This window comes from Tamandua tetradactyla, chromosome 17 (genome assembly GCF_023851605.1).
Source record: "Tamandua tetradactyla isolate mTamTet1 chromosome 17, mTamTet1.pri, whole genome shotgun sequence".
In the NCBI taxonomy this organism is placed as follows: Eukaryota; Metazoa; Chordata; class Mammalia; order Pilosa; family Myrmecophagidae; genus Tamandua; species Tamandua tetradactyla.
The window spans coordinates 43,367,801-43,384,464 of record NC_135343.1 but is presented as its reverse complement, the minus strand read 5'-3'; the positions used below and the strand labels follow the sequence as shown (position 1 = coordinate 43,384,464).

The 16,664-nt window shown below is 37.6% G+C and overlaps 1 protein-coding gene and 1 pseudogene across 2 annotated transcripts in view; both read right to left on the bottom strand.

Moving 5' to 3' along the window:
- Positions 1 to 3,185: 3,185 nt before the first annotated feature.
- Positions 3,186 to 16,664, bottom strand: part of GMCL1 (germ cell-less 1, spermatogenesis associated) — a 73,921-nt gene continuing 60,442 nt past the window's right edge. For both annotated transcript variants that reach the window (XM_077134465.1, XM_077134464.1), the window contains 3 exons: positions 6,413 to 6,558; positions 5,630 to 5,717; positions 3,186 to 3,542 (listed from right to left, as the gene is read on the bottom strand). In XM_077134465.1, coding sequence (XP_076990580.1) covers positions 3,417 to 3,542; positions 5,630 to 5,717; positions 6,413 to 6,558 — 360 coding nt within the window. In that variant the 3' untranslated portion in view covers positions 3,186 to 3,416. The remainder of the gene's footprint in view (positions 3,543 to 5,629; positions 5,718 to 6,412; positions 6,559 to 16,664) is intronic.
- Positions 6,587 to 14,838, bottom strand: LOC143660959 (keratin, type II cytoskeletal 8 pseudogene; annotated as a pseudogene).

The following is a 16,664-nucleotide window of genomic DNA, read 5'->3' as shown; positions in this document are numbered from 1 at the left end:
AGAGACCACTTCTTTTTTCCCACAGGGGAGTGTCTCCAACTGAGTCTGCCATGCTAGTAGGGAAGGGGTGCCAGCCTCTGGAGTTTGAGGGCTTTTATTACAGTTCTTTACTGTGATCTCAGCCCTTCTACCTTCTACCTGTTCCAGACTGGTGTACGATGTGTGTCTGGTGAAGGATGGCCCCCAACCGGTTCTATATAGTTCCTGGCTGTTTACTAGCAGCTTTAGAAGAGTAACAAAATTCCACACCTCCCTAAACCACCATCCGACCTCACCGCCCTAAAACCCTTATCAATGAATTGTAAATTTTATTTTAAACAGCCACACTGATTCCTTGTAGCCCTATTTTTGCATTTGATATTGAATATTTGTTTATATATGATAGTTAACTCTACTGAAAGACTTGAAATGTGATAAAATGTAAGCTGCTAAACATTTGGTATAAAAGCAAGTGACTATCACTATTCTTTATTTAATTTGTCCACTTTGCTAAATTTGAAATCAAATCCATTAAAAAAAAAAGGTACATTCATATCCCTCTATAATATTTAGCATGAGTCTACAACATTTTCTGTTAAGAACCTCTTCTTTTTACTGATAGTAAAGCAAAAATAATCATGAATGGAAAAATGTTTTCTAGTCCTCGCAGTAAAAAGAAAAAAAAATTGGCAGAGGCTATAAGGTACAAGCTGGCAAATACAAGAACTTTCATATATGATAATTTATATGATACTTTATCTGACAGTATTTTATACTTTATTGAAAATATTCCTACAGGAAAGAACAAAAAGTATACAAACATATAAAAGGATCTGGTAAGAAAACAAAGATGGGTCCCTGGTCCAGAAAAGTCCTGAAACCTAGAGGTCCTAGCCTCTCCAGAACATCAGATAGTTCCATCTCCCTACCCCTTATTAGTGATTGACCCTCCCGATATGAAAAATTTGGAATGGCCATAGCCCAAACACCCCTAGAGAGAAGGGTAGAAAGATCAAAGGTGATGGTGGAGTTGCACAGTGAAGACAGGATTTAATAAATGAATATGAATGCTGAATATTAAATTGATATCTTTTAGTCTCTAGTATCTTAGAGCAGCTAGAAGTAAAAACCTAAAATTGTGGAACTGTAACCCATGTCAAACTCTGAAATATGTTCTACAACTAATGGTGGTGCTGTACTTTGAAATTTATTGTTTTGTATATATGTTATTTTTCACAAAAAAAGGAAAGAAAAGCCGATTGTGATGATAAAAAAAAAATATTTAAGCCTTCTAGCCTCCTATATTCTGGAGCAGCTAGAAGGAAAAAAAATCAGAGGATTGTATGGTAGCCCATGACAAACTCTGGGATCTGTCCTGTAACTACTTGTTGAAGAGTGCTTTGAAAATTATTGCTTTTTTATTTCTTTGCTTTGTATATATGTTATACTATAAAATAAAAAAGTTTGAAATGTATTTGGTAAGAAAACAAAAGCAGATCATTACTACCAGTAAAGTAGTAATTACTACCATTACTACCTGTAAAGTACTAGCTGACAATTGCCAATTTCTCAAATGAGAACATCTCCTATTTGTGGTTAAAGGAATAATTGTCCTGTCTGTGGATAGGATAAGCAACTTAGCCAGTAAAGAACCAATGGATAGGAATCACAAAAATTCCAATTTGTCTAGTTAATCTACAAAAGTGAAATGAACTAGTTAATTTTACTCTTTAATATATTTAGACTTTGTCTTTACTCCCAAGATTTGTAAACATTTAATTATTCAAGTAATTCAATTAAGTTGGTTTATGTACATTTAATATATAAATAAGGAGTCTCTGATGCTGTGATAAGATAGAAAGAAAATGACAGCACTTCTTGAAAGAGATAGAATTATTGTCAAATATAAAAATAAGAAATGTAGCCTCTTGATACAGCCAAATCATTGTATTAGAAACATATGAACTGTTTTGAACATTTCAACAGTTTCACGCCAAGGAATGGAGGAAGGGGAGGCATTTAAAGGCTCCTTTAAATTAAACCAAGAGAATGAATTTTGAAAGGTAAAAGTAATTTATGAACCCTATGGACATATTAATAGGGGAAAAAAACTATTTCTACATCCCAAGAGTTAAATTTAATTGGGAAAAAAATCTAACTAGAAAGAAGAAAACTCTGGTTTCAATTAAGTGAAACATTTAATGTATTTAGGCCTCTGAGACTTTTTTCTCCATTTTATCTAAGAGCTTATTTATTCTTTTTCCACATGGGTATTTATTTTTTGTACACATACATAAAAATGATTCCCTTTTTTGCCCAACATACTAAAAATATACATTAACCATAAAAAGCATTTAGTCTGATTGGAATGAAAATTAGTATGGCATTTTGAAAATAGCAGTAAACATGACAAATGTACATCTCACTTTTGACAAAAATAAGTTGTTTTTACATTAATGCTTTATTATCAGCTTCTATATTAGATCCTCTGACCTTATTTACATTTACTATGAAATTTCTTATTAGCCTGTGAACTCAAAGGCACTCAATTCAGAGGTTATAAAGACCTGAGCTGAAGTAGGAAATAGGATTCCCAACTAAAATTTGAACATAAATAGAATATGAAAATGTTTAAAGTATAATATCTGGTATGTAAATAATTCACGACCTAATAATGTTGTATAGAATGTCAAAGAAAAGATCATGTAAGGCAGAAGTAGTGCCCCATAAAATCAAACTGATTTTTCCCCATTCAAGTTCATTTGAAGGCCTGAAGCTGATTTTTTTTGTTGTTAAAATCCTAGGAAAGGTAAAGAAAAAGCAAAATAAAATAGTACGAAAATGTTTAAGGTAAAACAAAAGGTCCTCAAATTTAGTTTCCAACACCATGAGAAAGTATTTAACCACTGAAAACAAGTATCAATTGGGAAGATGATGTAAGAATGGGAGGAATCATAATGAGCAACTGAAAGAATTAAAGGACGGTTTTTAAATGCTCCAACTCAAAGAACATTTAGAGGTGGCCGTTCAAATTATTCCATTAGCATTCTTCTTCTCAAATAGTAAGTTTACAAAAGGATAACTGAGGTTCTAACTAACTTTAGATATGGTAAAGGTTTAGGTCAAAAATTAAATTAGTATTTATGTGGTTGCAGAGAAATGTGGAATTTACCTAGAGCAATGTCCTATTGATGCTAAATCAAAAGCATGAGTCAACATCTTTATAACATAAGTGGTTTTACAGATATTTTCTTGGCTTTAAACTTTTTTTCACATATGCATAGAAATATAATGAGGATAATAATAGTCTTCTGCATTAGCTGCTATAGTTCATAAGGCCTTTGTCATTGTTAGTCACCTTAGATGTGGTTATCAGTAGGGCCATTCAGCTGAGGCCCTAAAAGTTTTCAAAGTGCTGTTTCCACCTGATGAGATCCTCAGTGTTCTGGATTTTCTGGGTGATGATTTTCAGTTCTCTTTTCTGATGATATATACAGGAAGTTGCAACAGATATATAAAGGGAAGATTAGAAGCCTGCTGTCCAAGTTCATCACCACTTGCTCCTAAGAAGTAAATTTGTAGCTTTAATACCAAGACAGTGAGACTGTATTATTTTAAAAATAAAACAAAAAGCAAATTGTTGAGTGAACTGAAGGTTATGGTGGTTAAGAGCTTGTATTCTGGAGTCTGAGAGCCAGAGCTAAAATCTCAAAACTCCCACCCACTAGATGTATGGCCTCGGACAAGTCACTGACCTTATAAAATGCAGCTTCCTGACTTTAAAATGGGGATAAAAGAATACCATGTCACAGGATTACATTGAAGATTAAATGAGACAATGTACATAAAAGGGCTTAGCAGGTCCCAGCCATATACTAAGTACTCAATGTTAGGTAATTTCATTATTACAACATTTCTGTCAATCCACACATTTTATGAACAGATAGTTTCATCTGTTCTTTTCACTTGGTTTCAATTTCTGATGGCTTTTAGAGAAATCGTTGGGATTAGGGATTAAAGTGGGGGAATCATTATTATCACCAACAAACGTGGTTCCTACTTATCTAAGATTTCCCACTGTCCCTATGAAACTCTTATTTGTCTCTTGGATTGTAAAACACAATACCATGTAAAAGCAATTTCAGTTTCAGTAATGTCAGTGTACGTGCGAATGCCCGGAACTCACAAGGAGACAGGACTTGACACTCTACCTGAGAGCCACAAATGTCCCCATCACTCCTGCTACCAATCTCTGTTAGGTAACCTCATATATCCTCTACTAGCATTTGGTTTGGATAGAAGAAAGCCTCAGAGTAATAAAAGGACCATTGAAATGAGAATTCCTACTTTTTGAATACTTGGATACATTTTCTGTAAGAATATGCATTAGTTTCATTTTATTTTATGTATTTTGGAGAATATACTATTAATATCTACTAAATCTGGAGTTGAAAAATTTTTTTAACTGAGGTATGAATAAATGTAGTGGGACTAAAACTAGAATATCTGAGTGACTAAGGAAGGCTCAACTAGACACAGCTTCTGTGTTGGGAGTGTAGCAAGATAAATTTGGATAAAGAAGGTAGGGAATACAAATGTGACCTGAACACACATATACATACATACATGAAATCTCTGTACACCCCCAATTAGGGAAAGTAGTGGTTTGTTTTTGATGTCAGTGAATAAGATGGGTAAGATAACTGGCCAGGCCAGGTGATCACCTAGGCTGAGGGTGCTAACAATGTTACCAGAGAGGGAAGATTACACATATAGTGCTCTCTCTCTCTCTGTTTTTATATGCTGTATGTCGGGGTCACATCTCATTCTTTTTTCCATGGAGTATCCTTTACTTCAGCACCATTTGTTGAAATTTTTTTTGTTAGTTTTTGGGAAGTGCATGGGTTGGGAAATGAAGCCAGGTCTCCCGCCTGGCAGGCGAGAATTCTACCACTGGACTACACTTGCACTCCCAGTGCTCTGTCTCTTCAGCTGTGGAATAGTTTTTGTTTTGTTTGTTTTTTAAATTAAGTCTCTGTCGAACCCTTGTGATGACTATATTAAAGACATCTTGTTTATTATAAAAGTGTTATTCTCATAAGAAATAAATCAATAAAACATAACAGAAAGCTCAGAAATGAAACAAAGCATATATATTTATTTAGTATATGGTAAAAATTACATTTCAAAAATAAGTGATAAATTTCAGATTATATTATCAAATCATCAAATGCAAAAACGAAACAAAAATAATAGGAAAAAATACAGAAGAATATATTCTCCTGGTGAGAAGGTGTTTCCAAGCACCACATGAACTATGTTTCATAACTTTTATTTTTTTGATTCATAACTTTTTGAAAATGATATTCAGGATAAATAATGATTTCCCTATTTATCAGCCTTTACTTGCCACTCAAATCAAATAGTGTTTTCTTTGTTCTCCTTTTGTCCTAGTTAGTTTCTAATAGGAAGGTGTAATTTATGCAGAACTGAATTATGGTACTTTAATCTTTACCTTCAATAAGCTTTCAAACCAATCTTTAAATTAAATTAAAATATCATTAATTTTAATTCTAGTTAAGGATTTTAAAGAGGATTCAAAAGATAAACACTATAGTGGAACAATTAACAGAAAAGTAAGCAAACATACCTGATCCTTCTCAAGAGTAAGTATTTGATATCCAGTTGTCCTACTACATATTAGTTTCCCACTACTATCAAAAGAAGCCAAACGCAATCTAGGATTAAAAAAAAAAAAGTCACCCAAATAAAAAAATAAACACGTGATTTTTTAAAACTATACATTTTTTTAAAATAAGCCATCTCTTGCTTTAATATTTACTTTTACTTTCTCTTCCAAATTATCTCTAAGTGTTTTTTGGAAAAAAGACCTTAAAAAGTTTTTTCAAAGTATAAATTTATTCCATTCAAATTTACAAGCCTGAGACATAAAAATTATTTATAAATATATGACTTCTAATTTGTTCATTAAGCTATTCTCCATTTTATCACCTTGTAACGAATTCTCTCCAGAAAAAGACTGCCATCTCAACTATCAGGCAAAATTGGACACATCAAATCCTGTAGAGCTAGGGACATGTTTCCTAGAAAAAAAACTTGGGTTTTTTGACCTTTTATTTGCTAAGAATAGCAGAGAGGTGAAAATGATATTCAGGATAAATAGGTGAAAGCTTTAAGCCCAGTATTAATCCTATAGCATTCATATCCCAGTCTATTCTTTCTGACATACTAGATTTTATGACTTTGATTATTAATAGATTTCATAGAGTAGAATCTATTTCAGAATACTTTCACATATTTTGTTTCTTACCAAAATTTTACAAGTGCTGATGTAAATTGTTAAGTTTTTATTTTACATTTAAAGTTTTTCCTATGCAATGAGAAGGAGAGGAGTAGGGAAATCTCATCCTACCTAAAAGCTATGCTCCTTCGAGGTTGTAAACTGACAGATCCGCTACATGGCTGATTCAGTGTATTGCGTTTGAAAATGATGTATCGATTGGTGTAAGTTACAAGGAGGTCAAAGCCGAAGTTAAAACCTGTCCATCGCCAGCAGTACTGATAAATACAAAAGAGAAAGACTCATTTTCAGTTTACCATATCATATTAGCAAGCTAAAAATAAAAAGTTTGAAATGTCTGCTTTTTCTCTAACTCGTAAGTACTTCTCTGTCATAGGTCCTTACTTTTTGTCAATGCATTTTCCTTTAGGCTTACTACACAGAATTATGTATCAAAGCCAGAAATGCAGACTTTATGATCATTATTTTTTAAGCTACTTTCCCAGTATCATCTCCTCATGATCTATTTCACTGTCTCCCTACACTGTAATTCTATCGTAAATAATATGGCTTTTCACTACAACTCAACATAGGTATAGCTTACAGGACTTAGACATTAGATGGGAGTTAATAAGAATCCATTAAAATCCACCGTGCTTTAAAAATAATCTAAAATATCCAAATAACTAACCAACAGGACACACAACTTGGCCATTTTAATTTTTTTTTTTCATGGGCAGGCACTGGGAAGTGAATCCGGGTCTCCAGCATGGCAGGCAAGAAGAGCTCTCTGCCTTCTGAGCCACCATGGCCCACCCCATTTTAAATTTTCATCAAAAGATTCACAAGATTCTTTATTCTATCACCTAATATTAGGCAAGTTGGTGTAATGAAGTCATGTTAGGGCTTCAAGTGTTTGGTTGATGTTCAAATTACAGTATTAATTCAATATTTAATTGATATTTATTGAATACACCCTGTATACCAGCAGGCCCTAGGCATTAGAGACATCAACAGAAAACAAAAATAAAGTTTCTGCCTTCATAGAGATTATATTCTAGCATGTATATCTGTTCGTGTGATAACAGGAGATGAACAATACACATGGTATGGAACAGAACAGGAAAAAAATACAATGTCAAGAGAGAGTGACAGGACAGAGGTAGGGGCTTACAGTTGGGGAGCCTACTGGTTTAGAGGTGGTCTGGGAAGGGCTCACTAAGGAAACACTGTATGAGAAAAAGTGTCTTAGATTAAACAGGAAATGCAACGATCCCAAAGTAAAAACATGCTTGGAACATATTTAAGGAACAGCAAGAATAGCCACGTGACTGGGGCAGTGACCGAGAGGGATAAACGCTGGAGATGAGTTCTCTCAACTCATTGGCAGTTAGGGGCCACATAATGTAGGTCCTAGAAGTCCATGGTAAGGAAGAGTCTGGATTCCATTCTAACTGTGATGGGAAGCAAAGAGAGGGCTTTAAGGAAGGAAGTGATATGATCTAACTTGTATTTTAAAAAGATCACTTTGGCTGTTGTGTGGGAAACAGAATACAGAGGGGCAAGAATAAAAAATAGGGAGAACGGTCAGGGGGCTACTGTAACAGCCCAGGCAAGAGATAATGGTGGTCTGGACCTGGGTGGTACTGATAGACATGCTAAGAATATATTTCAATAGATTAATAAAGGTAGAGTGTCAAAGAATTCCTTATATTAGGATTGGTATGAAGAAAGAAGAGTCCAAAATGAATCCAAAGTTGGAAGCCTATGCAATGAGTGAACAGAGGGGTCATTTATGGGTTGGTGAATATTTGAGAAGTAGAGGTTTGGGGATAATCATGAAGAGTTCAGTTTGGAATTTTTCTCCTTTTGTGACTCAGAGAGAATGAACTGTGTAGCCTCGTTATCTCACCTCTTTCTCTCTCTTTTTTTTTTCTTGACATTAAAAATATATATATTTTTATTGAGAAGTCTTCACACACATATAGTCCATACATGGTGTACAATCAATGGCTCACAGTATCATCACATAGTTGTGTATTCATTACCATGATCATTTTTATAACATTTGCATCACTCCAGAAAAAGAAATAAAAAGAAAAAAAAACTCATACATCCCACCCCCCTTACCCCTCTCTTTCATGACATTTGTTTTTTGTTCTTAAGCTGGGTTGGCAGAGCCAACTGAGGCTTAATTTTGGAAAAGACAAAATTGGCTTCTACGTGGGGACATGAGCAAGAAGGGTTTCCCTATTCCTCATGCCCCCTGCACACTCATTGTCCCCAGGCTCTACAGCAGCCATAGCAGGGGGATGGCTTGAGAGGGGTGGCAGTGGCAGTTCACTTCAGCAGGACATCACACAACTTGGTCACTAGCTTCCCATTGTGGGTCTCAATCTTCTTCACAACCATGGCCTTGGTGGAGCTGCTGCAGTTCAAGGAGCAGAAGCCCCTACTGGAGCTGAAGCTGGAGTGGAAGGAGCTCAGGCCGTAGTTGTTGTCAAAGCCTGTGAGGCCCCCGAAGGTGAAGCTCGGTGGACCCGAGTAGCCACTGGAGGTCTTTTATGAATACTCAGGATCTGCATCCCAGACTCCAACCAGCTCTCCTTACCCTCTAGCAGCTTGTGGTAGGTGGCGATCTCAATGTTCAGGGCCAGCTTGACAGTCCATCAGCTCCTGGTACTCATGCAGCTGCTGCCGTGCCATGTCCTGCTTGGCCTGGTGTAGTGTGCCCTCCAGCTGGGCCAGCTTTGCACTGGTGTCCATATTGGACAGTTCCCCACTGCTCGGCATCAGCAATGGCAGCCTCTAGGGAAGCCTTCTCTCTCTTCAGGCCCTTGATCTCAGCCTACATCCGGCTGACACTCTGGTTCATCTCAGAGATCTCTGTCTTCTCGCGGCGGATGTCATCCCCGTGCTTCCCGGCCACCATCTGCAGCTCCTTGTACGTGATCTGGTATATGCTCTCGGCCTCAGCCCAGCTGGGGTTGTCAATGTCCTCATACTGGGCCTTGAGTTTGGCAGTGATGCCGTCCAGGTAAAGGGAGTAGTTGTTGTCCATGAAGAGGACCACAGACATGTCCAAGATCTGGGCCTGCAGCTCATGGATCTCCTCTTCATACAGCTGCCTGAGGAAGTTAATCTGGTCAGTCAGCTCTTCCTGGCAGGACTCCAGCTCTACTTTGTTCATGTAAGCTTCATCCACATCCTTCTTCATGAGGAGAAATTCATTCTTCATCTCTGTTCGCTTGTTGATCTCATCCTCGTATTATTCTTATAGTCCTCTACCAGCCACTGCATGTTGCTAAGCAATGCTTCAAACTTTAACTTCACCTGGCCCAGCATCTCCAACTGCCTCTGAAGGTTGTTGATGTAGCTTTCATACATGTTGTCCATGTTGCTCCGAGCCATCTTCTGCTGCTGCTGCTGGGGGTTCCACTTGGTTTCTGGTATCTTGCTCTGCTGCTCCAGGAACCGTACCTTGTCAATGAAGGAAGCAAACTTGTTGCTGAGGATCTTGATCTGCTCCTTCTCCTGCATGTTAGGGTCCACCTCCACAGTGTGGCAGGGAGTTCAGGGATCATCACAGCCATCACGTTGAACCAGAGCCTGCTGAAACCCCATAAGCTGGAGGTGGACCCCAACATCCAGGCCTGCTGATATGGGTGCTGGTTCTGCTTGTGTGAGTGGCTACTGAAGGCCCAGAGGCAGGAGGACTTCTGGGTGACCCTGATGGACAAGGTGGAAGCTGAAGAAGTGGGCAGGCAGGCCAAACTAGAGATTGGAGAAGGAGCCAAGGACTGTTGTTTCATAGTTCGATATTTATTTTTAACACATCAGTTCAGCAAACACTAATTAGGCCAGTGCCAAGCACAGAGCTTTGTATTGGTGGTTCAAAAGTGAATCAGGTAGACATGGCCCCTGTCCTCAGGGTGTACAACCTAGCTCGAAGACAAAGTGAAAGGACAATGATACTTCAGCTTGATTCATGCTGAGATGGAAAGGATACAGGGTACTGTGGGAGGCAGCACAGAAGAAGGATAGTCCTAGAACTTTGAGACCAGGTAATTTCACCAGGCCTCTCATCCTTGTCTTTCTAGGTCTTTCCTTAAATGCAAACTCTTTCAGTCACCTATCCTTGAGGGAAAGCTTTATTCTTCTTCCATACTGGCTTTTCCTACAATTATTGTTCTCCAACCCAAACTGGGTCCTCTGGATTGGACAGGGATCATGAAGAAGGTGAAATATAAGTATGAGTGGAAACTGGAGCCCTGTGCAGGTAATGCTATTGAAACAGAGGAAGTAGCACAGAATCAGTAAAGAGGAGAAACCTTTAAGACAGGCAAGCTCTGTGTACAACATTCTTCCTTCGATCTTAACTTAATTGGTATCTCCTGTATCAGTTTGTCAAGCTTCCGGAATGCAATATAACAGAAATGGAACTTTTAAAAAAAATTTTTTTATTAATAAAACCAATCAACATACAATATGAACATTCTTTTTTTCATCACATAGTTGTATATTCATCATCATGATTTCTTAGAACATTTGTATCGATTCAGAAAAAGAAATAAAGAAAACAGAAAAAAAATTCATACATACCATACCCCTTACCTCCCCCTTTCATTGATCACTAACATTTCAATCTACTAAATTTATTTTAACATTTGTTCCCCCTATTATTTATTTATTTTTAATCAATATGTTTTACTCATCTTTCATACGGTAGATAAAGGAAGTACCAGACACAAGGTTTTCACAATCACACAGTCACAATGTGAAAGCTATATCATCATATAATCATCTTCAAGAAACATGGCTACTGGAACACAGCTCTACATTTTCAGGCAGTTCCCTCCAGCCTCTCCATTACATCTTGACTAACAAGGTGATATCTACTTAATGCGTAAGACTAACCTCCAGGATAACCTCTCAACTCTGTTTGGAATCTCTCAGCCACTGATACTCCATTTTGTCTCACCTTTCTCCTCCCCCTTTCGGTCAAGAAGGTCCTCTCAGTCCCCTGGTGCTGAGTCCCAGCTCACTCCAGGACTTCTATCTCACATAGCCAGGAAGGTTCACACACCTGGGAGTCACGTCTCACATAGAGAGGGGGAGGGCAGTGAGTTTGCTTGTTGTGTTGGCTGAAAGAGAGAGGCCACATCCGAGCAACCAAAGAAGTTCTCCTGGAGGTGAGTCTTAAGCCCAATTTTAAGTAGGCTTAGCCTATCCTCTGCAGGGTTAAGTTTCATATGAACAAACCCCAAGACTGGGGACTCAGCCTATTGCTTTGGTTGTCCCACTGCTTGTCCTTACCTCTCTTATCTCCGTATGTGTAACAGCCTTTAGGCCACGTTGGGATGTTCTGGATTTTGACTGTGTTATAGTGAGCTTTGTTAACGTGGACTTTAGTTCCCTCACTTGTAGTCTCCTCTCGTGTTTCTTTTCTAACCCTCTAAAACCTTTACTTTGCTCTTGAGCCACAGGTGAAATACCTAGCCACGTGTACTGGGAACACCAATCCCTGACTAGTCCCTTTTGATTGTCTTTAATGCCATCAACCTTCATGAAAATGTTCACTGGTAAAAGTGGCAATAATGTTAACTCTATGAATCTGTTGCAATTTCTTTAAATAAAAATAAACTCTTCTGGAATTATGTGGAAAAAAAAGTTCAGCTCAGGACTGCCAAAATTTGAAAGGCTTATTACATATCTAAGTAAAGATGCCAAATGAGCAGCTGGATATATGAATAAATCTATATATATCAAATGCTATATGCTAAATGAGAATGATCCAATAGAAGCAAAAAACTAATGGTATAGGAGAGGGAGGTGATAACTATAGAAAAAGCTTTTGATTATGTAAGAAGGGATAGGATCTAGTACAAGAGAAGGAGGTTGGAACTGCATAGAGGCAGACAGTTCATCAATGCTAATTGGAGGAAAAGAGCAATACACAGATATACACGCAGGTAGATGGGTACAGCTGTTGGTTGGAACATGTACAGATTCTATTCCTATTGTTTTTGTTTTCCTAATGAAGTAAGAAGCAATGTATCATATAAGAACAAGGATGAATGGAGTGGCCTTTTCAGTAGAAAAAGGGTGAGGGTCACCTCAGACAATACGAGGCCAGATTCACTTAGGAAATGCAGGAGGATCACCGTGTAACACTAAAGACTTGCTTGAAGTTTACAGTCACAACATTCAAGTGAAATCCATTGCGGTATGGTGTTTTCCTTTAACCAGACCCACTTGTTCGGATGAAGGCATAGAGTGCATGGAAAGTTGGGATTTAATACGAGCTGGCATTAGTATGTTTGGCAGAGTGAAAGAAGATTAAGAGAAGTTAAATGTATAAGCAAAGAACGAATTTTAAGATGGAACATAGTATCTAAATCAGGTAAATAAAGTAGTAGGGATGTGATGAGAGGGGTGATAGACAAAAAAAAAAGGTAGCAAGAACAATGTTCTATATGTTCCAAGTGGGTTAAGTAACTGCTGGGAGTCTAGTTACTTTAAAGGGAGAGAGGTGGAAAGATAGTGGCAGGTGGAGTCTCAGAATGGGATCCTTTAAATGGAGATTTTGAAGGGGATATAGTGATGAGTAACATAAAAACTTAGGACATGGGTCTGAGGTAGGATAGAAAACAAGATTACTGGAAGCAGCAATGTCAAGGAACTGAGATACTGAAATAACCAAGACTGATAAGCAGGAATAAGTAAAAATAAGAGACCTACTCTGCTTTCATACTCTGAAGATGTATCACAATTATGAATCCAAACATAAAATAATTTTTAAGACTCGAAAATAGGGTGCTGTGACAGTGGCTCAGTGGCAGAGTTCTCGTCTGCCATGCCTGAGTCCTGGGTTCGATTCCCGGTGCCTGTCCATGTTAAAAAAATAAAAATAAAAATAAATAAATAAATAAATACATAAAGGCACAACAAGGGAAAATTTAGAGGAAAATAATCAAATGGCTATCCAAATTAGGTTGAGTTTTTTTTTTTTAAGTGAAAGTTGGGGTTGAATTTTTTAAAATGCAGTTATTCACCACTATTGGGTTGTAAAATCAATTTAAAGGACTGATTGTAAAAATTCAGAAATGGATAGCACAATATCACCTGATTGTAGCACAATAATGTAAGTATACTGAATGAAGCTGAATGTGTGAGAATGATAGAGGGAGGATGGCTGGGGGTACATATGAAACCAGAAGGAAAGATAGTCAATAAAGACTGAGATGGTATAATCTAGGAATGCCTAGAGTGTACAATAATAGTGATGAAATGTACAAATTAAAAAATGTTTTTGCATGAGGAAGAACAAAGGAATGTCAATGTTACAGGGTATTGAAAATTCATATTTTAAAACTTCAACTTCTGTGTGAAACTAAAGCAAAAATGTTTATTTGGTACAAAATATATATTTTGTCTAGTGTACGTTCTAATATAACTTATGTGGACAGGTTAATCAAACACCATAAGTACATGGAACCTTGAATAGGGCATGAGATTTTGTAGGTTTGTCCAATGTGATGTCCCGATAAATCCCAAAGGGATTTGAACAGTGAATAAAGAAGTATTTGCAAAGTCCCTAGGCTGGTTTGAAATGATGTATGTACCCTAGAAAAGCCATGTTTTAATCCTAATCCCATTTTGTAAAGAGAGCTGTTTCTTCTAATTCCTATTCAGTATTGTATGTTTGAAACTGTAATTATATCATCTCCCTGGAGATGTGGTTTAATCAAGAGTGGTTGTTAAACTGGATTAGGTAGAGGCATGTCTCCACCCATGTGGGTGGGTCTTGATTAGTTTCTGAAGTCCTATAAAAGAGGAAACATTCTGGAGAATGGGAGATTCAGAGAGAGCAGAGCAGAATGACATAGCCATGAGAAGCAGAGTCCACCAGCCAGTGACCTTTGGAGATGAAGAAGGAAAATGTCTCCTGGGGAGCTTCATGAAACAGAAAGCCAGGAGAAGAAGCTAGCAGATGATGCCGTGTTTGCCATGTGCCCTTCCAGATGAGAGAGGAACCTTGACTGTGTTCACCATGTGCCTTTCCAGATGAGAGAGAAATTCTGACTGTTTTCATCATGTGTCTTCTCACTTGAGAGAGAAACCCTGAACTTCATCAGCCTTCTTGAACCAAGGTATCTTTCCCTGGATGCCTAAGATTGGACATTTCTATAGACTTGTTTTAATTAGGACATTTTCTCGGCCTTGGAACTGTAAACTAGCATCTGATTAAATTCCCCTTTTTAAAGGCCATTCCGTTTCTGGCATATTGCATTCCAGCAGCTAGCAAACTAGAACAGTCCCCTTGGGGGAATGGCGAGAAAGGGGGAAAATTCAACTTCCCCATATGGAGAATTCCTGATATTCTCACAGGCAGTGGGGATGACCAAATCAATAGGCCAAGTCCTCAATCTTGGGGTTTGTTCATATGAAACTTATCCCTGCAAAGGATAGGCTAAGCCTACTTAAAATTAGGCCTAACAGTTACCCCCAGAGAACCTCTTTTGTTGCTCAGATGTGGCCTCTCTCTCTGTCAGCCAAGAGACTGAGTCTACATGGGACATGACTCCTAGGGGTGTAAACCTCCCCCCTCGCAACGTGGGACGGAAATCCTAGAAAGAGCTGGGACTCAGCATCAAGGAACTGAGAAAACCTTCTTGACCGAAAGGGGGAAAAGAGAAATGAGTCAAAATACAGTGCCCTTGGCTGAGAGATTTTTAGGTTATCCTGGAGGTTATTCTTAGACATCATATAGATATCCCTTTATTTTTTATTTTTTTAAATTTTATTAATTTAAAAAAATTAACAAACAAAAACATTAACATATCATTCCATTCTACATATATAATCAGCAATTCCCAACATCATCACATAGTTGCATATTCATCATTTCTTAGAACACTTGCATCGATTTAGAAAAAGACAACAGAAAAAGAAATAAAACGATAACAGAAATAAAAAAGATTATACATACCATACCCCTTACCCCTCACTTTCATTTACCACTAGCATTTCAAATTAAATTTATTTTAACATTTGTTCCCCCTATTATTTATTTTTATTCCATATGTTCTACACGTCTGTTGATATGGTAGATAAAAGGAGCATCAGACACAGGGTTTTCACAATCACACAGTCACATTGTGACAGCTATATCATTGTTCAATCATCATCAAGAAACATGGCTACTGGAACACAGCTTACATTTTCAGGCAGTTCACTCCAGCCTCTCCACTACATCTTGAACAACAAGGCGATATCTACTTAATGCATAAGAATAACCTCCAGGATAACTTCTCGACTCTGTTTGGAATCTCGCAGCCATTGACACTTAGTCTCATTTCACTCTTCCCCCTTTTGGTCGAAAAGGTTCTCTCAATCCCTTGATGTTAATTCTCAGCTCATTCTAGGGTTTTTCTCAATCCCTTGATGCTAAGTCTCAGATCATTTCAGGATCTCTGTCCCACGTTGCCAGGAAGATCCACACCCCTGGGAGTCATGTCCCACGCAGAGAGGGGGAGGGTGGTGAGACTGCTTGTCGTGTTGGCTGGAGAGAGAGGCCATATCTGAGCAACAAAAGAGGCTCTCTTGGGGGTGACTCTTAGGCCTAAATTTTAAGTAAACTTGACCTATCCTTTGTGGGGTTAAGTTTCATATGAACAAACCCCAAGACTGGGGGCTCAGCCTATAGCTTTGGTTGTCCACACTGGATATCCCTTTTTTAATTTAAGGTGTAATAGAGAGTCTAGAGGGAAGTGCCTAAAACTGTAGAATTGTGTCCCAGTAGCCATGTTTCTTGAAGATGAATATATAAAGATAGAACTTTCACAATGTGACTGTGTGATTATGAAAACCTTGTATCTGATGCTTTTATCTACATTATGGACAGATGAGTAAAAAATATGGATTAAAAATAAATAAATAATAGGGGGAACAAATGTTTAAATACATTATAGATTGAAATACTAGTGATCAATGAAAGGGAGTGGTAAGGGGTGCAGAGAGAAAAACAGGGGGAACAAAGACTAAAATATACTGGGTAGATGGCAATACTAGTGGTCAGTGAGAGAGGGCAGGGTAAGGGGTATGTATGTATGAATTTTTTTCTTTTTATTTATTTCTCTGGACTGATGCAAATATTCTAAAATATGATCATGGTGATGAATATACTACTGTGTGATGATATTGTGAGCCATTGATTATACACCATATATGTAATGTTTGAATGTTAAGAATGTTTGTGTTTGTATGTTGTTTTGTTTTGTCAATTAAAAAAAAACAACCTAAAGGGTTACAACCAGCTTTTAAAAAACTGAATACAAAATCATACCATCAGAGAGAGCAAAGGTAAGTATTGTCTCATAGC